The following is a 26,963-nucleotide window of genomic DNA, read 5'->3' on the forward strand; positions in this document are numbered from 1 at the left end:
CTCCACTCTGCATACTGAAAACACAAATGCTCGGCTGAACCATGCCTTCATGTAGAGAAGTCGGGCGAAATAACGGTCAGCTATAGAAAGGTGTACCGGAACCTTACTGCACATTTAGGATCCATGACTGCACTCATAGCCTTGCTGTGCCCATACTGTACCTCCAATTTTGTTGAGCAGTACTGCATGGCATATTTATGGCAACAGCACACAGACTGCCTACAGGTCCATATTAGGCAGGTGCATGTGCATGAGACCTATGTTAAAGGAGTTCCTTTAAAAAGGGAACCAACTGTCATCAACTATAAGAACCATGAACTAAGTTCCGTGACTTATAAGTTTAGATGATGTGGAATCCAGGGAGAGACTTTTCATACTCGCCCAGTTCCCCGGCAACGTCAGCATGTGCACGCCAGCTTGATTCTTTTTAGAAGGCTGTGCAAGCGCATTCCCAGTCATCTGTATGGGAGTGTACATGCACAGCCTTCTGAAAAGTCAAGCTGGTGCGTGCATGCTGTTTTCGCAAGAGCAGGTGCAGCCTGGCAATTGTTGGGAAACACAAGTGCTGGCACTCATGAAGTAGCATCATAATGATATACTAGCAATACTCAATGGTACGGAATACAAGGATTACAGAATTACTACATGAAAAACACATCTGTCAGCCTACCTTGACAGGGGCAAGTGCGATATCAGGCCGAGAAACCCGGCCCGATATCACGCTCGTCAATGTGCGTTTTACCCGTGGATGCACAGAGGTAAGGGGTGTGTGTGGAGGAGGAGGGGGGGGGGGGGAATTGGTCACTTACACCTTCTATACCCCTGGGCAATTGCCAACATCTCAGTCCATCTCTGCTTTTAGTGAAATGTAAAGCAAATAAATGCAGCGATGTGCTGGAATAATCCACACAGAATGAACCTTTTTACTAACTTTATTCCCAGACAGGTTGCTCTCCCACACTGTAGGACAAAGGACACTGGTTTAAGGGCAAGTTGTAGAATGCATTCTAGGCCCCGGCTCACACGCACAAATATACAAGTGTTAACACAACCTATACATTTTCTTCAGTTGGAGACGTGGTTAAATGAACAAATCTGCATTTAAAGTGGGTATTGCAATGGGTTATAAAAGTGTCCTGTCCACTCACACCCCAAGCGATATAACCCAGTGACAGATTGTATTCAGCCAACTCTTGTTATAGCAGTTGCTGGAAAGTTTTATCAAGTGAAACTACTGTACTTCTAGCTTCTACTAGGGTAGTTAACTAGACACATTAGCCACTTAAAATGTACTGGAAGAAAGCCCCTGTGGTAACTGGAATGGCAGTCATGTTTGTCACTCAGCTTTCCTAGAAACCAATGAATACGTTATAGAATTGTCAGACGGGAGAACATTTTTTATCTATTTTTTTTGTCATTGCATATGACAGAATGTTTGCTGTACGTCGCGAACCCTCCTAGAAAACAAGGCAGATGGTTAATTTAGTCTTCCTTCAATATTTGCATAAAAGAAAAAAAAAAGTCCTTGTGCTCCAACATACCTCGATGCGGGCTTGTTTCTCACACGTTTGCTGCACAATCCATTTGCCGCAAACCGATTGAATATTTCAGTGTCTTGTTTTAGGCATTTTTTTAACTAATCACATCACTGAAGTGAACCGACAGGTTATTCATTCTTCACTTAGTTCAGCCCAGTAGATGGCTCCACTGAGCACAGGTGGCAGATCCATAACTAAACCAATTAACTACTCATACAGAACACATGCCAGCAGAGAAGACAACCACTGGGATCCATTCCAGCTTACGGAGAAAGTTACCACAGAAGAGTACATGGAGCTCTGATAAAAGTTTTCTAAGCGAGCCTTTACTGTGTGGGCAATTTTGCAAGATGTGAACAGAGCAAGCTGGGCACAGGGCTCCAGAACTAGAATAGTATATGTCTACTATGAGGAACAGAATCACATCATCAATTTGATCCCTCTTTAATTTTAAGTATTAAATTTCTAAATCCTATCCTATACTATCCATGCGCTGGAGTAAAATTAAGGCTGTATGTGATGTCCTCCGAAAAAAGTTACCAAATTGCTTATGCCATCCAACCCCCTAGGATGAATACAAATAATGCCCTTGGTAAATATTTTCTATACAAGCACCTCTTATCTAATATAGCCAAATCACATAGACGGTCGTCATCATCCGATTACTATAAGTGAGCATTTGCGGTGAATCAGCCGCCATCGATGCCATAGAACCCCTAATATTTGATGACTGATCTGAACTCAATTTGAAGGTGCATGATCTGCTCAGACTACATACGTGTTACATAGTACAGTGCGTGATTCTATTTACACATATTACATACAAAATACAAAGTTTATAAATATATTTGCAGAGAAACTGGTACTTGGCGGCACTGCTTACACTAGGAAGATTGGACCCTTCTTCAGAAATTTTCCTAAGACACGGTCCTTCAATTTCACACAGAACCGGTCAGAGAAATCCCATGAAATGGGGCCTGCATCGGAAAGTCAGAATCCATTAGGTCATAGTGTATCAAATGTACCGAGAGCGTACAAATCCAATAACGTAACCATGTGTGCAGTGGATCCTCTACAGGTGGCGTTCCTGGGAAGATATGTACATTACAGTCATCGATGTCCAGTTTGTTTATGGACTAAGTAGGGAACTGAACCCAGAACAAAAAATTTCCAGCAAAAAGTTTATATTTACAGCCCAAAAGGGAAAGAAATGATTAAAAGAGTCAATCAATCAATGAGGAAGCTCAACTTCTACAGCCACAAGTGGCCTGTGTGACGGACCTTGTAGGTGTAGCCCTACTTACAACCGTGTAATGCCCCATCCAACAAAGAAAGGGTAAGTATAGCGCAGGTCTGATCCTTCCCTGCACCAGTATGATCATCATGTGTTCCTGGTCATTCAGTCTCCTGTTACAGTACAAATGATAGACCAGAGAAAGACCCCAGCACTTGGCACATTTGATTCCATTCTTCAGTTTTTTTCAGGCCACAGGTTAGAGGGTCTCACCAAAATGATCTTTTCTGTATTCGGCTGCATCCACTTGTCCATCATTTTCATCATCTGAGGGCAAATAAAAAAGTTATTATAATGAACAACAAGTACTAAAAATGCAAAAACTACACATGCAACACACTTTATTTTGTCAGGTGTGTAGGACAATACTAAAAGGGAATCTCTCGTACCAGCAAAGCGGCATGCAATTAGGTTTCAGCCGTTGAAGCAAGTGGGCAACCCTACTGGTGGACAGGAACACCGGTGATGTATAGTGACGAAGGGCAACCAGGACTTATGTACTCGGCGGATCAGAAATTGTGGCATTTTAAGCTGCCTATGGTACAGGATGTTCCCTTACACTTCAAGGCCCATCTCACCCAGTCCATCGGGAGAACATTAGCTTCTGAAGGACATTTTCTTCCAGCCAATTCATCATTTCTGGTACCTTGCTCCTTGAGACATCTATTATTGAGTGTATCTAGTCTGCCCATATACTGTATTTTTTATATTTCTCATTGATCATGTTTAAGCTAATTTACTGTTATTATTCCCGAACCGAATTTGCTTGGAAGGAGTTGTCCAGTGGTCAGACTATTTTTATTTATTTTTTAATTAAGCAGATTTGTAAAAATCAAAAGCAGCTGCTCTTACCCATCCCTTTCCTGGTGCTGCAGCCCCGCAGTCTTCCCAGTCTGTTTAGGAACAGCTAGCCGCTGCAGCCAGAGGCCACAAAAGGGCACATGCCATTCTCCTGGCATCACGACTGCTGCAGCCGCTGACTGGCCGCGGTGATCAGGGCCCAGCCATTCCTAAACACAGACTAGGACAACCATGGGGCTGCAACCCCGAACTGCCAGGGAAGAGGACAGACAAGTTCCCCTGCTTTTATTATTTTAACATGTCAGCAGGTATATTTAAAAAATATCTGACAACCGACACAAGCCCTTTCACATAGCAGCCTATGAGCCACATATGCTATCATATGCTTCCGTTTGCACTATTTCTCTGTCCAGAAAAAAGGAAACCTGATAGAATGAAAGCAGTCTGCAACGTTACTTTCTGTCCAAAAAAAATGGAAACCTAACGGAATGGAAGCCTTTCCGTTTTTGAAACCTCATTGAAATCAATAGGAATAAAGACAGATCAGTTTTTTTTTTTAGTTTCTCTCCTCCAAAAATGCAGCAGAGAGATGGAAACCCTGAACGGAGCCCCAACACCGGTGTGAAAGCAGCCTTACAATGGTTGAGAAAGTGAAACAGAACAACTGTACCCCAAAACACATCTGTAGAGCTGTGAAAAATCAAGGTGTACTGACCATTACTAATAGAAAACGTCAAGCACAGAGACCACTACAGGCAAATATGCAGTCAGGTTCAGGCACTCAAAGATAAAATACACCATGCATACCAGGGAAAGACTAAAGCCCCTTCTACATGGGACAACTGGCAGACACTTCAGTGCCCAACAGCCCTCCCAGTGATGATCGCTCAGGACTAGAGGCAGGGTGGGCCAGCGGTTACTCCAGCCCGCTCGCCTCCATTCACAGCAATGATCGCTGATCATTCTTTCACTGCATACATTCACACAGCACAATTATCCTGCAAACCGCTCCATCTAATTAGGGATTTGCATGATAATTGTGTTGTGTAAAAGGGGGCTTAAAGCGAACCTCCGATCCAGGAAAAACAAAGATGGTTGATGGCCTTCTCTAACTACCTAATGCATGCCTTGCACTAGTATGCATCTGTAGTCTAAACACTGCATGCTGATGTGACTGGCCCGAGCTGCTCAATCAAAGCAGGGGTATAGTGACTAATGTACAGTGCGCAACAGGCAGTCAGAGAAGCTGGTGTGGCCATCTTTGTTTCTGGCTTTTCACACTGAATAATTATGGTTCAGTTTCTCGCTAGAGGACAGTGCAAATGTCTGCACAAGCTGAAAGATGAGAGAAAAGCCAGTTGGCATAGGGCAAATTTGCCAAAACTGGGAATGGATTTGAGAGAGAACAGTTTTCCATAATACCTCTCAACCAGTTAGTGGTTAGACAGAAATGCCAATTATGCTTTACCAGGCACTACACAGCAATGCCCATATTCACCATCACTCCTTTATTTTTCCGTTCTAGTCCTCAAATTTCCCCAACAGGTGATGACATCAGTTTTCCTTAGGCTGCTATTACACGGGTGCTGGCAGCCGCTAATAGCGCTCAAATTTTCCTGACAATTGCCGGGCTGCATCTGCAAGAATTGGTGCAGTCCAGCAATTATCACAATTACATGAGCCTCAACAGCATGTAACACTGACAATTGCAAGACTGCACCTGTGCATGCAGATTCATCCTGAAGTGATGAGAGGCTGTTTTGACATGAAAGCATCTCACATCTGTGGCAAAATCGCATGTTGGCGAACTCGATATTGGGCCGTGATTGACAGCCTGATCATCACACTCGCCTGTCTGAAATTAGCCTAAGGGTGCCTTCACACCTGCGATAAAAATTGGACAATGCGAGGGGGAGGTAATAAAACGCAGAATTATGAAAATCAATGATTTTCAATGGTTTCATTCCCATTTGCGATGCTTAGTGTTGCCCAAGTGATAGCACTATTCGTGGCTCATGAATTGCTCATGGGTGGTCTTTCTAGGGGGATTTCATCAAATCACGTACTGCTGGGGGAGAAGGAGAACTGGAGTTCACAAACCCCAACTTTAATGACCCGAGTCTTAGTTCATTCCATATATATATAATAATGTTCCCTCAAAATATGGCGCCCCATCCGGGCTGTAAGTCAGCTAGGGCAAATCCAGTAGGATACCAGCGAATCAAACTTTATAACCTACCCTGGTATTCAGATGTGAAGGGCTCTTGCAGAATCTGTTGAACTAGACACCCAATTCCACCTAATTTAGACTAATCACTGGGAGCAATTACATTACCCTCACCTTCCCCAAATAAAGCCAGAAACCTAGAACTACCCACAATAGAGAAGATTTCACATCGGTTAATAAGCCATGGCAGGTGTAGCAGAACTCTCTAACAAAGGGGGCCTTTAACTATATTGAAAAATTACACTGAATGACCACATTAGAGATACCCATCAAGTAGCATGTTGAACCTTCTTGGCCTAAAGAACTTGGGTACTACTAGCTACTGTCCAAATACACATGCATGGGTATCAAAAGGACCATTGAAGACATTCCCCACACCCTTATTCCACCTTGTCCACCAGTCTGTACTGTTAACATCAGACAGGAAGGGTCCATTGATTTACGTAGTCTACACCAAAATCTGGCTCTTCCATCAGCATGGTGCAAAGAAAATCCAAATAAATCTGGCCAGGTGATGTTTTTCCACTGCTCAGTGATCCAAGTTTTATGTACTTTTGCCCACGTGTGTGCTAGCCCATGTGTGCCAAGGAACAACGGGTTATGCGTTGCGGCACATTAATTGAGCACCAGCATTGTGTTCAACTGCAATCTGCTTGACTGTACACCCAGTTTGTCATATCAATTACTGACATCCTCCTCTGACCCCTTTCAAACTTAGTTAATAGTTTAGATCCACAGGATCTCCTTTTTATTGGATGTTTTTCATTGCTCACACCATCTTCTTTGCACAAGAAAACCACACAAGGTTGGCAGTTTTTGACAAATTTTGGCCCCAGCTAGTCTAGCACCGATGACCATGTCTCGTTGGGAGTTTGCTCAATTTTTCCATTTTAATGATCTGTGGAAAATTTGCTTTCTTGATTTTATGCTGCATTCTGGGGTCACCAGTCTAATTTCCTTATAGGGAAGCTCCAAACCTGAAAGGGCCGGGGTTCCCAATAAAGTGGTTGTTCTAAACGGAGCAAATCTGGTTACTGCTCTCCCTTTGCTCATGTTTCAGGACTCTGATGCTGCTTTTACATGGGACAGGCTGTCGGAACGATACGTCGTTCAGTTTTTGCAGAAACTGAACGCAGAGCGAGAAATGACCGACTTCTCGTTTGTTGTTCAGTCGCTGCATACATCTACACTGAATGATAACCGTTCAGATTCTCGCTGGAGTCTGAACACTAATCGCTCCGTGTAAAAGCACCCTAACCAATGGGGTAGGTGCAGCAGGGAGGATTTAGCTGCTGATATATGGGACCCTGATGTAAAACAGACAAACCCTTTAAGAGCTAGAATACAATCAGCAGTAGTCAACTTAACACATGCAAATATATGCAGTATTCGATATACCATCTGGGTTGGACAAATCCCTTGTAGTCAATGCATAATACAAATGCTTATGGCGATTTGGGGGGGGGGGGGGGTTGTTTCCTATGGATTACTGGGCCACTGAGAAGTTCAACTTCTTTCTGGAGTAATCTAAAGGGGCCTAAACTTTAACCCTTTCCAATCCAGTATCTGACCTTGTCCGACATTCAGATTTCCTTGCATACCTCTGATGGAGAGCTATCCTGCATACTGTAACATACATATACAGAACAGCCTCTGATATTGGAGCTCTGTCCTGCATACTGTTAGGAACATGTGCTATACACTTTGTATGCAGTTATAGGATGCCTTTGTATGGCACCCAAAATAAATAAGAGCTGGGCAGTGTGCGGGTCGCAGGGAAATTGGATTGGAAAGGGTTAATATTACTTTGTCCAACCCTGTATTCCCTGCAAATAGTTGCTGGCCTTCTGACTATGTACATACTCTTTAAGACTAGGGCAAGTTGAAACACAGCAAGTGTGAGCGACACAATGTAACATGATTAGCAACAAATAATCCAGGCTGTTTAGAATGAATGCAAAGAAAGATGAATTTAATGCCACCCCACAAACCAGGTGAGCCCTACATACAAATCCATGACAGGTGCCAGTGAGTGAAATGTGACATATATAGGATTAGCATGCAGTCTAATACTAAATGTACAGAGCATCACACCTTAGGAAGCCTGCAGTGGAGGATTCATGCACAGAAATCGGGCATGCAGAATGTAGCAGTCATCTAATGTCTCCAGCAATAAATGTATTGAAAGCCATTGCCGTGAAATGCTTATAAACAGCAGCCTGGAATGACGTGACTTGGATAATCCAGAGCCGGATTGTGAACAACATGGGGATAATTTGACGCAGGCAGAGCCCACGCTCACCTTGTACATCTTCTTCTCCCCCATCACCATCCTCTTCCTCATTGTAGGCCAGCTCTGCCTGCTTGTCTGCCTCGTACTCACCCACGTTACCATCATCCCCGTTATAATCTGCCACTTTAGAACCATGTTGAGCATCTACAGGGGACTCATTCTCATCAAAAAACCGACCTGGGAAGTCGGGAGTGGGAAGGAGCAGAAAGGGATAGGAGAGAAGGAAGGAAAATGTGAGAAAAATTAGGAAACATCAGTATAGATAGGACAGGACTTTTATAACCAAAGACCGGGTCATCTGAAGATCACTACACAAGGCAATACCGAGACCTCGAAATGAGCCGGCAAAGTCAAGAACAGGAGATCCATAGTACCTCTTCATATCAGAAAGAGCGAATGGTCTGTAAAAGGAGGGGACCATGTCCGTAATAGGAAGCAGCAACTCAAATTCAGTGCAGTTATGTCAAATAGGACACATACAGAAGTACGAATTACACAAAAAGGGGTCTTGTAAAAAAATACTAACTTTATGCCGACATCAGCAGTATTTATAGATGGTGGGGACTCTAAATGGAGTACATGCGCAAATTCTGCATAAATGGCACATGCATAGTACATTACAGGGGTTGTACGGTTATAAACTAAAATGACCTATCCTCAGGACCTCTGCCAATCAGCTATTTGCAAGGCTATTGCCCTTGTACACCGAGCTGATTTCTGCAGGACATAGACAGCCCCATTATCATTGCAATGGCCAGGGTTAGTATTGCAGCCATTCACTTCAATGGGAACTTTGCCTGTAATACTAAGTCTGGCCACTGCAGTGGTAACGGAGCAGTTTGCTTCCTGCAGAAATCAGCTCAGTGCATGAGTGCACCATCCCAGCAAACAGCCAATCAGCGATGATCCCAGGTGGCAGACCCTAACCAATCTACTATTGATGGTTTATCCTGAGGATATGCCATCAGTAGATCACAGCTGTACAAGACTTTTAACAAGGGGATCGTGCACGGATAGCAAGTTGTCTAGATGCATTAAACAGCAGTTGTCCGACCTCACTGATTTCAGCAGTATGTGCATGGGGACTCTTGACTTTGCCCCCAACAGATGGTATCAGAAGGATTGGGCACATTGAATTTCAACATTCGATTTTGTCACTCTGGTGATAAACCTTAAGGCTGGGTTCTCACATGCCGGATTCCTGGCAGAAATGAACATGCTACGGCCGCCGAATCCGCGCTGCAGTGCCGTGGCGGATTCGCCATCCCGTGTGGATGAGATTTCTGAGAAATCTCGTCCACATGGCTGGCCAATCCCGTGATTAGCGGAAGCGGGTGGATTTGCCGAGGCCAAATTCCGGACGGAATTTCCGCAGCAAATCCGCCCTGTGTGAACCCAGCTGCAGCTTTCTCCACGTGAAAGGAACACTAGGCCGAACCAAGTGTTCATATGTATGGGGGAGTTGCGTGAACAAAGGTTTGTCTGATGGTACTGAAGGCGTGTGGGCACCTCTAGGGTAGCGTGCCACGCAGCAGTCGCTGTGACCACAGTTATGCAAGTCCACGCAATTTCCAAATTGACCATTTAAAACTAGAACCGCTGTGGGAAACATTTATGACTCCAGCAGATTAAAGGCATTACAGTAATAAAAATACAATAAGCAGCAGTTCTAGTGTTAAGAAGTCACTGTTAAAAATGGGGCTTCTGGGACTTTACAATTGAGGACTTATCCTGAGGACAGGTCATTAAGGCTGGATTCTCGGCGGAAATCTTGCGGTTTGGCCGCAGCAAAAAAACGCGAGATTTCTGCCGGGAGAACCGCCGCTGCAAAACCCGCGGCGGCTTTGAAGTGGCCCGGCCGCTCGCTCTTCCTCTGCGGCCGGCACTCCCATAGAGGAAAGCACGGCCGCAGCGGGGGAAAAAAAAAAAAAAAAAAAGCGAACATGCTGCGGCTGGCAAATCCGCGCCGCTGCGGATTTGCCATCCCGTGTGGACGAGATTTCTGAGAAATCTCGTCCTCATGGCTGGCTAATCCCGGGATTAGCGGCCGCATGCGGATTTGCCGCGGCGAAATGCCGCACAGAATTTCCGTGGCAAATCCGCCCCGTGCGAACCCAGCCTAATAGTTGCTCAGAATCAGCGGATATCAAACCCGCTGTGATTACAGAGCTGGAAGTAGAAAGCTCCGTCCATTAAATTCATTGTGAGCGGGGTTTGCAATACCAACAAGGGTCACTGTACTACGGACGGCGCTATCCGCTTCCGACTGTCCGTAACGACAGCTGACATATCAACTGTGATTCTGAGCACCGAACCCTGTCAAAGATAGGTCAGCAATAATAAAATCCCCTTTGAAAACTGCAAAACCTTTTTTCAATCAACAGCCAATCTTTAAGCAGTCAGTATGAAAATGGCATGGATATGCACAGACGGCGGCCGCTACATGGAGACCTAGCAGAGAAGATCTACATTGGAGCCACTTTGTATCATGAGCTCATATATAAGCCAATACAAGGGTTAGGCTACTGACACTTGCCGTACATGCGAGTTGCGCCTGAGAGGTGCGGGTGACTTGTAGTACACACCGGTCCGTGTGCTGTCCGATACTTGGATTGACATGTCCTAATTTTTGTCCTCGCTACAGAAATGCAATGAGTTTTGTCGTGCAGTCCATGTCTGCGTGGGAAAAAAACTGTAATTTGCAGCTTCATTGAATATGGGTCTGTATGCCGTCTGCGGCAGCCATTTATGTACGGCACAGATGACAATGCTACTGAGCTGGAGGCCTTAGTACCAGAATATCCTCTTCACAAGCAGAAGATGCGATTCCAATTGTAAACCTACTGGACCACAAACATATCAATTTCCCTGCTGCTGGCGCCATGTAAACGATACCTAGTTTGCCTAAGCGTCTAGACCAAGACAAACCCTGAGACCTGCCATTCACAGAACACAGCGTGTCAAAAAGGTCCCCTGTACCCTGCTGGCAACACCCGCAGCCGGCAATCTGATCTTACCCCAGTCCAATCATTTAAGAAAATCACTCCCAATAGAGGGCTTAACTAGAGCCCCAAATATCACACGTTCCTCCCCCCTCTACAGGATCCAGGGCCTTATTGGGATCCCAACTGCTGCACCGCACTTGTTCCAGCCCTGCGTATTAGTAATGAGATATATACTGATGCTGACAGGTGATAGAACGGCTCAGAATATAGTAGTTATAGGATCAGTGGCTCCAAATCAGGTTAAGTAAACATGGCTGCTTTCTTCCAGAAATGCGATTGGCCAGCTCCATTCATCCTGCAAACATCTAGCAGGTTCTGTCTGGACCCGTCTACAATTATGGATGGAGCATTGTTATTAGACAGTGGAGCAATTCAAGAAGTTCTATGGAGTGACGAGTCACGCTCAACTCTTCGCCTGAAAAATATCTCCACTTCCTCTAACATCTTGTCCACATTTGCTAGGTCTAACCCTATCCATAGCCTTTAACATCATGTGAGCAGTGCATGATGGGAGGAGAGGGGTGGAAGCACTGCACTGCTCATGTGCAGTTCAGAGTGCCAGAGGTTGGTGCTGGTAAGTTGTAGGACCTGTAAGCGGAGCTACAGCGCTGGCCGGTAATCTGGAAGTTATAGGTAACAGTCTGTTGTGTTTACTGCAGAAGTAACATAGTAATATAGTAGGTTAGGCTGGAAAAAAAACATGCTCATCCAGTTCAGCCTCTTACACCCAAATGTTGATCCAGAGGAAGACACAAAAAATCCCTGATGAGGTAAAATCCAATTTTCCCCATTTAGAGGGAGGAGGGGGGGGGGGGGGGGGAATAGAATATCTTTCCCAAGTCCAATTTGGCAATTGGAATAATCCCCGGATCAACAACCCTTTTGAAGTTATTAATGATTATAATATGTAATATTGTATCTATCAAAAAAGGCGTCCAGGCCCCTCTTGTACTCTATATGAAGACACAGCGGCCGATCACTGGCTGCACGGGATGAAGAAGAGCGTCCAGAGCAGCAGAAAAAAAAAAAAAAAAAAAAAGGTACAGGTTGCTGCTACCTAAAAAAAAAAAAAAATCTTGGTATTTGTATAGCGCCAACTTATTACGCAGCGCTTTCAGGTAATTCAGCTGGGTTCTGACGCATGTGGGGATCGAACTTGCAACCTTCAGGTTGTAGGCGAGAGCTTACACTCTGTGCCACACGAGGCTGTGCCTAGCTGTCCTTCCTAGATTTCAGCATTTTCATTTTGTACCCGGAAAACCCCTTGTAGCAAAGGTTCAGTTCTGGTCTTGAGGGGTTTCACCTGGTATGGATGTACTGACAAAAACCATGAACACACAGGTTTTTAAAAAATAAATTAAAAAACCTTGTGATTTGTATAGTGCTAACTTATTTCGCAGCACTATCAGGTCATTTATTTATTACCCCCCATCAAGCTGGGTTCTCATTTTACCGACTTCGGAAGGATGGAAGGCTGAGTCAACCTTGAGCCGACATGCGGGATTGAACTCGCAACATTCAGGTCGTGAGCGAGAGCTTAGGACTGCATTTCCGCTTCCTTAATACTCTGCACCAAATGAGGCTTTTTACCTTAAGGTGCTGCCGTCAACATGACAATACTCTAGAAGTGGTTAGCAATACTTCCAACAAGACAACATGCCTTGTCACAAATTCAATGCTGGTTTGAGGATATGGATGTTCCACAACTGAACTGGCTGCACAATCCCCACCTCAACTCTAATGAATATCTTTGGGATAAACTAGAAAGTTGGGATCAGGAAATATGAACGGAATCCTTCTTTGACAGAACTCGCCAGACATTTGCAGGATGAATGGAGGGAAATACCAACTGAAGTACATCAGATGTTAGTTAAAAAGTATGTCACAGAGAGTATCCGATGTCATTAGGGCCAAAAGGATCCTCACTAAGTATTACCATATGGAAAGAAATACTACTTTTTATTCTTGCTCAGGTGTCCAGTTAGTTTTGGTAGGAAAGTGAAAGACCAAAAAGGGTCAGCCACTCACTGGCAGGTTAGAAATTGTAAAACAGGCAGAAGCGCAATGTTAAATTGGTCACAATCCAGGGTTTATAAGAGAGCAATTAACTGTAATCTGATTGATGCCCACATAATTAAGAGGAGGTTTATCTAATCTAAAAAGCAGAAGTATTTGGGGAGGTTGAGTCTACTGGAGCAAAAATTGCTCTGTGACATCTATATTCCACAATAGGAGGCAAAGGACAAGACATACTGCAAACTAGTGCCCACTAGATTCCGTAACTACATGAATCTTTACTAAACTTCATATCATAAAATAAGTTTAGGGCCACATGCAGACGGGCAGAATTTCCGCCGCTGGAAGCCTGCAAAGGATTGCGTTAACAAACGCAATTCTATGCAGACGGCCGCGGTTTGGCCGCGCGAAATCTTGTGCGGCAAACAAACCACTGCATGTTCACTTACCCACTGCCGGCTTTGGTCTGCGCATGCACCGGCTGCCCGGCAGCTGGCACATGAAAGATCCGGAGCTGCGGGGCGCGGGTGAGTACGCGCTGCTCTCTGCAGGCGCTCGGGTCGGGTCCCTTGGCGAGAATTCTCGCTGCCGGATCCGACCCGGCCGTCTGCGGGCGGCCTTACTTTGGCTTTTTGACCATATACCTAGCAGTTGTAATATGCAAAAATTGGCAGGCAACCCCCCCCCCCCCCCCATCCTTTTCAACCCAGAAATGCTTATAAGATTCCATCACATATAGTACACCCATTCTTCTTTGTTTTGGTAAATTACTGCATTGTTATGAGACATAAAAAAAAAAACAAAAAAAAAAAAACAACACACAGCTAGATTTCATCTTCTGACACTTGGGTAGCGAAGGGTGTACCAAATTTAATAAGAGGCATGCACCGCTTAGGCCTCATGTCCACGGGGACAGATCCGCAGCGGGTCACCCGCACGTGTGATCCGCGCCCCATAGGGATGCATTGGACACCCGCAGGTAATTAAATACCTGCGGATGTCATTTTCCCCTGAGGCGCGGATTGTGTGCGGGAAAACACCCGCAGCATGCTCCATTTTAGTGCGGGTTCCCGCAGGCTTCTCTTGAAGCCTATGGAAGCCGCCTGGATCCGCGGCACACCCACAGCTGAATTCCTGCTCTCTGGCGTGGGAGAGCAGGAGTTCAAAAAAAAAAAAGAAGTGAAGTGCACGGCGCATGCGCGTGGGACGCTGCTGGCGTGCCGAGCACATCTGTCGGGCTGAAGAAAGAGGATCCACTGTGTCCGGACCAGTAAGTAATGCTTACTTTTTAGCCTCATGTCTGCAGGAAAGGAGGGACCCGCTGCGGGATTCTGCATGAAGAATCCGCGGCGGGCCTGATTTTCCCTGTGGACATGAGGCCTTAGGCCATAAAACTAGTGCAAGATTTGTGGGTTGTGAGACACACGAACCTTGGGTATATATGAACCCTATTCATTTGAATGGAGTCATATACATGAGTAATGTTTTTCCTGGCATGTCCCATCTCTTTGAAATGCATCGCCCATTGATTTCAATGGAACCTTTAATGCATTGCATTGCTCTCGCATGGGAGCGCGATGCAAGGTTTCCCACTGAAATCACTGGGAAACACTTCTGATACTCTACTCAGGCGTAACAGAATTTGCTTGAAAAACACCTTGCATCTGCCAGTTAGAAAGAAAATTAAAAATCACACATTCACGAACGAGCTATCGGGCACAGTTTCACGACCCCATATTGCACTCACCCGTGTGTAGGTAGCCTTAATGTGAAAGATGCCAGAGTTAGATGCGCCAAATTTTTCAAGTAGGTATTTTATTAAAACTGGCATTTCATATGGCAGTCCGAGCAGCTCCAACTATTTCGTTGTCCAGGATCCAGAGACAGATGATGGCATTGTTACAGGTGCTTTTGACACCCACCGTCACCTCTGTTTGCAGTGGTTTTGTGAACAATGAAACTGGACTGCTACGGAGTGGGACTGGGTTGTCTTCAGGGATGGATCCAGGTTTAGTTTGGGCACGGACGATGGCAGTGTTCATGTCTGAAGATCTAGTGCTGAGCGCCTCAATCCTGCCCTTTGCTGTGGAGCGACACACTGCCCCCTGCTGGTGTGATGGTCTCGGGGGCCATCGCATGTGACAGTCGGTCACCCCTAGTAGTGGTAGGAGGGACAATGACAGCTCAGCGATATGTTCAGGACATCCTGCAGCCACATGTGTTCCTCCCATAGCGGCAGGATAATGCTCGGCCGCACACACAAGGGGGTCACTGGAATGTCTCCACAAGACTGACACACTTCAGTGACTGTCCGGTCGCCAGATTTATCGCCAATGTTACAATCACATATACAAAGTTTCATTTAATTCTGACGACTCCTTCCAAACAGGGAGGGATTTTTTTGGACAATGACTATACATAATATACATCATGTAACCTCTTTGGTTCATTGAGGGAAGTCCTGAGATGGCGAATGAGACTACATTTCCAACAACATTACATTGTTAGAGGTTTTCCCATAATATAAAATTGCTTGACCATCACTTTATCCTTTGTCACTGCTGACCAGGACATGTGACTACTACAGCCAATCACTAGCCTCAGCAGTGACTTTCTAACCTGTGATTGGCTGCAGCAGTCACATGTCCTGGTCAGCAGCAACCAGAGAGGACAAAGAGGTTGTTTGGCAAATTGTGAGTCATGGAAAAACTCTTTACCCCCTCAGTACCGAAGCCTGTTTTCACCTTAATGACTAATATTTCAGTTTTTTTGTTTTGCTTTTACATACAGTCTCACTCCTTGAGCCATAACTTTTCAATTTCTCCATTGACATAGCCACGAGGGGGCTTGTTTTTGTCTTTCACAAGACAAGTTTTTGGGCACATATAATATATTGTATAAACGTAATTTTTTTAGATAAACTTGGGGGGGGGGGGGGTCTGCCATTTATTTCTTGGATTTCATTTTTTTGGCATTTTGGATGCAGAATAAGTAATAAGATTATCCTCTGTCATCACGATGCCATATAGGGCATGCCGTTTATATAGGGATTTTTTTAGGTTTCAGTATAGCAGTATATTTCCTATGAGGCTCAGGCTAAGCCTCATAGGCAACCATAGCTGGCAGACCCGGAGGCCATATTCAAACATCTAAGTGTTATAGTAACCCAGTCAGTCCTTTACATGCTTCGCTAGAATTGACTGTCGCATGTAAAGTGTTAAAGGGGTTGTCTCGCGGCAAACCTCAAAATTTTACCTTACCCCATTCCCCCTGTCACCCTCCTGGCATAAAATAGCAAATTAAAGCGGTTTTTAAACCGCTTGCTACTTACCGATCTGACGAAATAAGGACTTTAAAAAATCTTCTCCCTAAGATGGCCGCCGGTCCTTTCCCAGGGATGCACTGCGGTTTTCTCCCATGGTGCACCGCGGGTCTTCTCCCATGGTGCACCATGGGCTCTGTGCGTTCCATTGCCGATTCCAGCCTCCTGATTGGCTGGAATCGGCACATGTGACGGGGCGGAGCTACGTGATGCCACGTAGAAGGGGGTGGAGCCAGAACACCGCTCATGCCCGGACCGAGCAGAAGGGGAGAAGACCGCACAGCGCAAGTGCGTCTAAAAAAGCAAGAAGACATCAGAATTAGACGGCACCATGGCGACGTGGACGCTAGCAACGGAGCAGGTAAGTGAATAACTTCTGTATGGCTCATATTTAATGCACGATGTATATTACAAAGTGCATTAATATGGCCATACAGAAGTGTAAAGACCCACTTGCTTTCACGGGACAACCCCTTTAAAACAGCGGGGGGAATCAGCCTTTTCGCTGCTAATTGAGCAAGTGCTAGTCTGTCACTCAATAGCCGAGCACCTGCTTCCCCCGGCACAGGAGACCCAAGCCAGGCTTCTGATGCAGCGCCGTAAGAAGGCGCATGAATGAGAATAAGGCCCCTTAACTGCAGCCACTAATGGTTTAAAAAAGACAAACGTTTAAATAAATGTGCTAGAAATTAAAGTATAAAAAGCCAATCAGATCCAGGAAGTCCCTTTAAATAGTGCATCTCAGAACTAAATAAGCAGTGCTATGGTTTTGTTCACATTTCCATTTATATTTTCATTCCCCCCATGGAACAGAATAGTTAAAATAAAAACCACATTCCAAAAGACGGAAACCAGCGGCGCCTGCCAGAAGCCTCCGGCCATACTGTCTCCGCCCAGTTTCCATCACTTTAGGGGATACAACGTGCTGTGTTTTTTTTCCTCCGACATTTATAATGGAACCGCTGGACATAAATGTCATAAAAGACTAAACATTCTTCTGCTCTGTCACACAAATGTAGACACTTCTCTAGAATATCAGTTTTGGGGAAAGCTGGATGACAACCAATGTAGCGGCTATTACACCACTCACAGCTACTGGCATAATGATGGCCATATTGTTTGTCCCTAAGCTTCATTGAAAATGGATAGGACTCAAATGGAGCAGAATAGACTTCTGTGAAAGGACAACTCAACATGCCATGCAAGTCATAATATTTTTTGGTCATTTTTAATTTTATCCGGCGATCTCCATATGTTATTTAATTAAGACCAACCCATCTAAAAGGTTAAAACACATCTGTATAATTATACACAACAGAAACCCGTGAAAAGATAGTTTCATGAGTGGGTGAAATACATGTTTATATTAGTTGTGATACCAGATCCGACCACTAGATGGCAGCACATCCTTCTGCCATTACGTGTTAGGTCTCCAGTAAAATTAATACCGTAGTCTTTCACTGTCTGATCGTATCCGTATGTTATGTACCTACTATAAAGAAAAGGAAATATTGTGCTTGCCAGGGTGCCAGTGCTGAAAAACGGCAATCATAAAACACCAAACTGCTAAGTAATACTAAATGGGACTGTTAGCAATGAAGTTTTCCCACAACAGATAAAAAGTCTCATACTCACTCTTTATATTCGGGAACATCACGGCCTTTGCCTCTTTCTGGATTTGCTTCTGAGGCTGCTGACCAAAGTGTAGAGCGTTGTCTTCAATGGGGGACGCAGATTCCTTCTTGATACCAGGAGGAATGTACTTCACTAAGGCAGAAGTGAAAAGACAAAAGTTGCCCTTAAAAGTAGCTTTAGCCAGAAGGCATAGCGGACGTATTTGTTTATTAGTGAACAGCCGAGTTAATAGAGGACCTCGTAGGTCTTAGTTGGTAATTGTATTCTCCATGGAATAGTTCCGGACCAAGTTTTCTCTTATCTACGTCGTTCCTCAGTTATTCCTCCTGTCTAAATAAACTGACTGCTGGGAGTTACGGTTGCTCTTATTAGGCAATGTCCTTTCCAGCTGTCCATTTAGTCGCACGTTTTCATGAGGAATAACAGAGGAACAGCAAAGTGCAGCATTATAAGGAGAGAAGATCCGGAATGGTTTTCATAAGGAATGCAAGTATTTCCTAAACTAGATCTGTCGGGAGAGCCACGCTTTCACCCTTTCCAATCCACTGTCTGCCGTCTGAAGACATTATGATTTAAGGCTGTACAGCTTTGATGTTGGAAGACGTCCGTTGGGGTTCTCTTACTGTATATTGCCAGCCTCTCTGCTGTCAGAGCCTATCCAATCTGTCACCCCATGCAGTACTGGCTTTAGCCAGCATATAGCGCCGTTTTATAACAGCAGAAAAAGAGTAAGCCCCCTAAAAAAAACCAAGAGTCCGCTTCAGATTTCTGCAATAGTTTAGGTGCCAGATCTGCATTAGTTTTTTGTTTTTTTTTACATAGATTACGCCATGTGAACGATTTCTTATGGCAAAATCACTAAGGTAACAAGACTATAGAAACAGTAAAACCTCTTGATCGGCTTTATGATATTCTCGCTTCCTAAAGCAAGTGCCTGACAAGTTCCTGCGTGAAGATGGACCTCTACAAAACTGATCTTTACGCCTCATTTATGAATTCTGCATTCGATATTTACTATCAGATTATAAATATATTCTGCAAGATGAAAGTGTCCCTTCACCGTATAATTTACTGTCCGCAGTTTTGAACTAGAAACCCACCATGCTTTCACCCAAAATGTACAGTTTTCTTTAATAGAACGTCCTTTCTTTTTTGCTTAAAGCTGCCAAGAGGAAAAATGCAGTACCACATCTAGATGAACGGCCGACCACGTAATCCATGGATGGTGCAAATGCGCCCGAGCCGCTATTTGTTAGCAGCATAACACTGTCTGTGAGGGCAGCTCTTCTACAACGGCCATACAGACAGAGGCTTTCTATGCAAGAAAGCTAGCCATACTAATCTCAGCACATGCCGCTGGTACCAAGACTCAAAAGAAAAATCACCTACCTTGGGCATTTGCATTAGAGTCTGGTTGCAAAGAAGGTTGTTTCTCAGATTCTCCAATTTCATTTGCCAGGACGCCGAAGTCTACTTTCTTCTCGGCTACACAAGAGACACACGTTAATCAAGAACTGTACAACAGAGAATAGACGGACAACTCCCATTACGTTGTGTTCAGCCTCACCAGTGGGCACCGCGTCGGGTTTCGCTGGCTCGCTGTCTTCTATTTCTGGCATTCCTGCATCCCCTCCAGCTTTGGCAGCATCTACGATGTAATGTTCCAAATCATAATTTTACTGCTTTCTGCAGCCTTATTAGATCATTTCTTAAATGCAAGTTGTATATATATATTAAAAGGGACATTGATTATGCCACGGAGAAATAAAATAACCCATACAATTTTCTTGTAGCAATGCAAAGCAGAGGACTGCAGAGTGTTGTTCTGTTGTGCCATTAGAGATCATCCTCATCCCTCCTTTCTGTAAGGTTAAGGCTGGGTTCACACAGGGCGGATTCCCGTCGGAAATCTTGCGGTTTGGCCGCAGCAAAAACCGTGAGATTTCCGCCAGGAGAACCGCCGCGATTTAAGCTTGGTTTTCTGTTGCGGCCGGCTCTCCCATAGAGGAGAGCGTGGCCGTGACATAAATAAACAAAAAAGAAAAGATAAACAGACATGCTCAATCTTCGGAAACCGCGGCTGCAGCGGCCGCAGCTTCAACCGGATTTACCGCAGCGGATTAGCCGTCCCGTGTGGACAAGATTTCTGAGAAATCTCATCCACATGGCTGGCTAATCCCGAGATTAGCGGCCACGGGCGGTTTTGCCGCAGGCGGTTTTGCCGCAGGCGGATCTGCTGCGGCAAATCCGCCCTGTGTGAACCTAGCCTTAGGGCAGTACATTCTTATAGAAATAACCTTCAAACCATTTTTTACAGCCATCATATAAGCCACTACAGAAGTCACCCCCTTAGATAGCCACTATAGAGTCAAGTGTTGGCATACCTTTCTTCACAGTTATGGTTACCATCATGAAGTTGCAGTTTTCTCTGCAGAACATGCACAACATTCCACAAAGCAGTAAACATTTCTTCAGCTCCGTCCATGCAAAGAGCATTGCATGTGCAGGATGCCAATGAGGCCAATGCCCAACGTAGGAAAGGCATGGCGCATACAAAGGCATGGTGTAAGAAGCTGAAGAAAGCTGTAGCTGTAAAACTATCAAGACAAGGGAAGCCGTTGAGGAGGACTTCGTGCAGAAACCCAGACCAGTGTGAACGAGAGCAGTCCCGGGCCATTTATTGCTTATTTGCATGCAACACGCAATTTCTTGGTAATGGTCACACTGTCAGGAGGGAGAAAGGTCTGAAGAGACTTCCTTTCCCAACGGCTATCTAAAAGTGGGGCTGGTTTAGCATCTCCTAATGTGCCGACAGACTTCATTAAAGATTTTTTGAAAGTATCATCTGGTTTAACAACTCATTTCAGATATCATATTAGGAAATTTTCAGTTCATAATGGGTCCTTATTAATGGGGTCCTTCCCTGATCCTTTTTTCTTGAATTTAAAGGCCTCTTTCACTCTGGAGGACCTGGCCAATGGTTAGTTTTAATGTTTTTACCCCTCTCAAGATGAAGGCGGTTACTTGAAGGCTCTTCCACACGTTCCTCTTTGGCTACGGTAGCGATTGTGTGCATCTTGTTCTCGGGTCCAGTTTCCCCTGCTGTCACATCGCTTGGTGACTTCTCTGCCTCCTCCTATAGGAAAGGATACAAAGTTTAGCCGAAAGTGATGTGGTACTTCCTCATCGACCCTTCCTTATAGATGAAATTATGTCACATTCAAACATTTTAACTTAACCCCTTCCTGTCACACATGACTATATCAATCTTAACTGTACTATTGCTCAAATCCAGCCATTTTTCACCAGACACGTTAAAGACCTTTGTTTCCGCCTTCCTCCATTCCTGACTCGATTACTGTAACTCACTGCTCAGTGGCCCTCCCCGCACCAGGCTCTCCCTCCTATCCAGCCGCTTCTGAGATACCATCGCATTATGCCAGTCACTGCACTGGCCACCCATATACTACAGAACTAAATTTGAACTCATCACTCTCACCCACAAGGCTCTCCACAGCGCCGCGCCACCGTACATCGCTTCCCTCCTGTCTGTACACCACCCAGCCGGCACACTCTAATCCGCTAACAGTCAGACTAAACACCCCTCTAATACGAACATCACATGCTCACCCCCAGGACCTCTCTAGAGCAGCACCGGTCCTCTGGAATGCTCTACCCCAAAACATCCAGACAATCCCCGACGCACAGAACTTCGAATGTGCCTTAAAAATGCACCTCTCCAGGGAGGCATACCAAATCTCCTGATCCAATCCCCCAGCCCGCACCCCTCCACAACATGCCCCACTGCCCCTCCCTATGACTCCCCACATCATCCACTTTGCCTATCGTATACATCTTTTGCCCCTGTATTTCCATATCACACCCCCCCGTTTTGTTTCCTATTAAATACTACATGTAATTTTCATACTGTTTTGTGTTCCCCATGCCCCTGTTCCTCCTGTATCACCCCCACCCAGTCTCTTTCCAAATACCTCGTTTGTGTTCCCCCATCTTGAAAGCGCTGCAGAAAAAGTTGGCGCAATACAAATAAAGATTACTATTAGAACTGTATGTGCCCCATGCAATTAGGACATCTACAGCCACCCACAGCATATGCAGCGGGCTCAGGAGCCGAATCAGATCCTTACACGGTGGGTATCGGCCGATTGTGGCTATTAACACATTAATTGCCACAGTCAGTTCTGACAGAGCCATTTAAATGTCCTGATGGGACATGCCGTGATAAGATTACAGGGTTGCTGTCTGAGGTCATGACAACCTGAAGGTCCCCAGAAGTGCCATGATGGTTTGCTTATTGAAGACATGCCTGTGGGTCTGGACTGTTCCTAACACAATATCAAGACCATTAGAGAATAGATCGGCTGACTGAACCTTAGTAATAGGCTTTAATATAAAATAAACACACTTATTAAAAATAATATGTCCTATTAGGGCATAGAGACATCAGAGATGGTGGTCCCGCACTTTGGCCCCAGTACTGTTAGCCAACCCGGTAAGAACTGCTCCTGTTCCGTCAGATGCAAGCCATCCATGTACTACATGGACAACCGTTCATCTGATGAGACAACATCCTTATTCATAATGCCATTCGTTCTTGTAACTAACACCATAAAGAAAGGAGCGAATGACATCAAAGTTCACTCGGGCAGCCCGTTGATACAGGCAGATACATCGTTGGTTCGTTCAAATGAGAAATCGTTCAGTCTTTCACATTTGCTGTTTTAAGTAAATGAGAGGAATTGAACGACCGCTGTTTAAACTGAACGATAAGTGAATGAACCAACGATGATTTTAAAAAGAATGACAAACCAAAAATGAACGATTATCATTCATCTTTCGGTTGTTGGTTGTGTTTAACACTCAATTTGTTTGCTTTCGCTTGTTTGAACGATTTTTGTTTCATCTAAAAGGGCCTTAACCCTTCCCAATCCAATTTGTATCCTGGTTTTCCTAGGGGGCTTACTCTTTTTCTGCCATTAAACAATGGTGCTATCTGCTGGCTAAAGCCAGTACTGCATGAGGTGACCTGTTGGATAGGCTCCGACAGCAAAGAGGCTGGCAATCTACAGTAAGAGAACCCCGACGGACGTCTTCCAGCATCAGAGCTGTACAGCTTTAAATCATAATGTCTTCAGATGTCAGGCAATGGATTGGAAAGGGTTAACTCTCTTCCACTATGAAAAACAGGCAAGTTGTACAAACGCGTAACTAGGACATTTGTACAAAACTCCTGTTCACTGACAGTTTTCAAGTCAAGGAACTAATAGTCGGGGGTCCGACTTTTATACCAGACCTTCAGGTGGACCCCAAACGTGGCAGCTTAAAACAGCAGCAAAACCGCAGGAGGTGATGATTCATTAGATAGCAGCTTACTGCCCTCTCGTCAATTAAAAAAAAAAAAAAACCCACAAACTAGTTGTTAGTATGATTTATAATACCAGTGTTTCTGGTACTTGTAACCACATGTAACTCCCTGATGATGGTTGGAGTTGGTCAAAATGTTGATGTGATCAGGGGCGGAACATGTAACTCACTCACGGACAAGTGGTCGTTAGTACATCCCTGAATGCTAAGCTTGCAGAACTAGGCGCCCCCCTCCCCCGGCCATCATGACAATGCCTCTTCACTCCACGATCACACTGTGTATGGGTATTGACTTGCTACCAGGTGACAGCAGGAGCCCCCACCTCCTGTGTAACCGCTTAAGATGCAATGGTCAATAGCAAGTGGCTTAAACAGCCAGGATCGGAATTATTTCCGTGGCTGCAGGGTGTTAGTTGCCATACACCTGACACCCGCTGTGTACGCTCTTCTGTAACATAAATGTATGTCACATGTAATGGAGGGGTTAAATGGGTTGTCTCCCCACAAGTAACCGCTGTTATATAGGAGTAGATTTTGCTTGGGAAAGCCACTGCCAGTCAGTAGTTTACCCTGCAGCATCCACTGGACAAGGAAATGTAATGTAGCAATACGTGACAGCTATTCGCATGTAATACACTGACGGCTTCAGTCGGCTAGAAGAGGAGCCGCACTTACAGAGGGGAGGGGGCACCTTTTAGGACATCCATATGGCATTATAGGGAGTATGAACAGGGCTGTCACCATTACACACTCACTTTAGCTACTGTACTATCAATATATCAGATGTTAAAAAGAAAAACAATATAATGTGTATATGGCTCACCTACTGAAGCCGTGTCCCAGCGGTATGCGAGGAGAGGTTGGAGCTCTGACCTGGTAATCCGCTAGCTCCAAGTGGTGTTAAAGGCATAAGGAAAAGAGATCCAAGGAAATCCCTCTGAACGCGTTTCGGCTAAACAGCTGTTGAGAAAGGCTATTTGCTTAGCCGAAACGCGTTCAGCGTGATATCTGTCCATTTTTTAACCTTGGAATGATAAAGAGGAGGTTTTGGTTGAAGCAGCCGACTTGGTTTTGGATCGCTTTTCCTTATGCTGTTAAAAAGAGAACCTGTCACCAGATTCATCCTGAACCACAAGCAACATGAAACCAGGACACATATGCGCAGTGCCTGCATGCAAGCGTTATGCTTGAAGTTTGCCTGTTTGACTTGGGAATAGAGCTCTAGAGTGAACGGTGTGACCTTGAAGTCTGCCTGTTTGACTCAAGGACGGAGCTCTAGAGTGAATGGTGTGACCTTGAAGTCTGCCTGTTTGACTCAAGAACGGAGCTCTAGAGTGAAAGTTGTAAGACACAGAGCTCTCCCCGCTTGTGTATAGGGACAGAGCTGTCAGTCAACATGCTGCAAGCTGGCTGAGGCCCGCACGGCTCACCTCTTTCACTCTAGAGCTCCGTTCCAGAGTCAAACAGGCAAACTTCAAGGTGCGTTTATTCTGAAGCGCCGCAGCGTTTCAGCCTAACACTCACATGCGGGCACTGTGCATATCTGTTCTGGGTTAGGGGCAAGATGAACCCAGTGAAAGGAGATCTTTAATAATTTTCTAACCAAATCTTTACCCAAAATAACTTGATATCCTAGAAAAGGAAAGAAAAAAAAAAAAAAAAAAAAAAAAGAATAGCACATGACAGCCTACATCTAATTTTATCACAATCCGCCCACCTTGTCTTTGTCGGCGTTCTGGAGTTTCTTTATGCTCTCTTCGAATTCCCGCTTCTGATCCGCCAGCTGCTTTGCGCACTGTTGACTAATACGAGTATCAGAGAGTTAGTGGACTAGTTAATGTACAGGTTACCCTCTAACCATTACATAAGGCTTGGCCCCAACCTCTCTTCCTTCAGTGCCTTCTGTAGCAGGGTGTTATTGGTCCGGTACTCATGCAGCTGATCCTCTTGTGGCAGAAACTCTTGACGAAGCTCATGCAACTGTTCTGTAAGAGAAGGAACAGATTATACTGGGAGGGTATAGCGAGAAGATATTGCAGCGGTTAGAGAACAGTGCCAGCCAATAGGAGGACCGATCTGGTCAGTTATTTAATGCCAAGTATGCATGCATGATCCAATTAGGTCATATTTTGCTATAGGTGGGGAAATTCCTGATGGAAGTTAAATTCTAATTGTTGCAAAAATCCTAAATGAATTTCCACGCCGACCTACATGAAATTCTAAGTTAATGATGAAACTAATTTTTTGTGCATTTTTACGGGGTAGATTTCCATTAGTCTGAAACTACTGGATTACACAGAAGCCAAGATAACGTTATTTGATCCATCTATGTGGGGGGTGGCGTTGAATGGCGTCTGACAACTTCTAAAGCCCATTTTAGACAGAACGATTATCGTTCAAACGAGTGAACGATAATCGTGTGGTGTGAACCCACGCCAGCGACCAGACGAAGGATAAGCGTTCACTTTTCGCTTGTCGTTCATTTTGTGCAGGTATAAAAATAATCATTGGCTCGTTGACTAGTCGTTCAGTCGTTCTCACTCATAAAAGCGAATGACTGATCCGTTTCGCCAACGATGTACCTGCCTGTATAAACAGACTGCACAAGCGAACGCTGATGTCATTCGCTCATTCAAACATTCGTTTGGTGTGAACAGACCCTTAGAAGTACCCATAGCCCTTCAAAAGCTGACTGGCAAATGCTTCTCACCGACTTCCAACAATGCACATGAAAGCTCGGATTGGCTGAGCAATCGTGCGTTTTTGATGATGGAGGCTGCAGCCAGACAGCTCCAGCGCCAGCTTATCTCCAAGGAGAACAGAGTGTTGAAAGTCAACATCCCTCATCCTCCTCTCCTCCAACATCATTTGTCAGGGTAAAGCCAGAAGTAGTCCGATCCCTCTGAAATCAGTAGGCTCTGATGCCGTTTGTGTATGGGGTGCCTTTATACCCTGCAGTAAACAGGCATGCTCACCAATTCGATCGTGCACATTTATGGGAATGATGGCGCTCATTCAGCTGACCAGTTTTATACTCTCTATGGTCATCATTAATGAGGCTAGCAAGATACACCGACATTGATGCAGACATGGTGCAACAAAAAAATACTTGCATCCCTTTCCTACCAATGGGGTAGGTCCTATATAGTTTAGGACCTCCAATAATTTAGCCATAGTACAGACAGGCTTAAAAGTTTGCATCTCACTTTGGAGGACTTTCCCATACATTGCAAACAAGAACGAGTGGCACGGCACAACTGTCCAAAGATGGCCAAAGGACGAGTAGGAAAGGACATCCAACCTCTCCTTTATTTTATATCAAAGGCCAGCAGGAAGACACGTTTTGGGGCATAGAGCCCCTTTTCCAATTTAGCTGGGATAGTACTACAATAAGAGTTTGGCAAAAGGTGGACAAGAAAGGAGAAGAAGAAGAGGGAAAGCAAGAAG

The 26,963-nt window shown here is 44.9% G+C and overlaps 1 protein-coding gene across 2 annotated transcripts in view; it reads right to left on the bottom strand.

The window, feature by feature from the left end:
- Positions 1 to 916: 916 nt before the first annotated feature.
- GOLM2 (golgi membrane protein 2) overlaps positions 917 to 26,963 on the bottom strand; it is a 50,253-nt gene continuing 24,206 nt past the window's right edge. The window contains exons 3-10 of one of the 2 annotated variants that reach the window (XM_066592978.1): positions 25,399 to 25,501; positions 25,234 to 25,318; positions 21,132 to 21,267; positions 19,699 to 19,779; positions 19,521 to 19,616; positions 18,132 to 18,263; positions 8,163 to 8,330; positions 917 to 3,099 (exon numbers count right to left, since the gene is read on the bottom strand). In XM_066592978.1, coding sequence (XP_066449075.1) covers positions 3,032 to 3,099; positions 8,163 to 8,330; positions 18,132 to 18,263; positions 19,521 to 19,616; positions 19,699 to 19,779; positions 21,132 to 21,267; positions 25,234 to 25,318; positions 25,399 to 25,501 — 869 coding nt within the window. In that variant the 3' untranslated portion in view covers positions 917 to 3,031. The remainder of the gene's footprint in view (positions 3,100 to 8,162; positions 8,331 to 18,131; positions 18,264 to 19,520; positions 19,617 to 19,698; positions 19,780 to 21,131; positions 21,268 to 25,233; positions 25,319 to 25,398; positions 25,502 to 26,963) is intronic. The other variant, XM_066592979.1, reaches the window with a different exon arrangement.

The sequence above is a fragment of the Eleutherodactylus coqui genome, chromosome 2 (genome assembly GCF_035609145.1).
Source record: "Eleutherodactylus coqui strain aEleCoq1 chromosome 2, aEleCoq1.hap1, whole genome shotgun sequence".
Classification (NCBI taxonomy): Eukaryota; Metazoa; Chordata; class Amphibia; order Anura; family Eleutherodactylidae; genus Eleutherodactylus; species Eleutherodactylus coqui.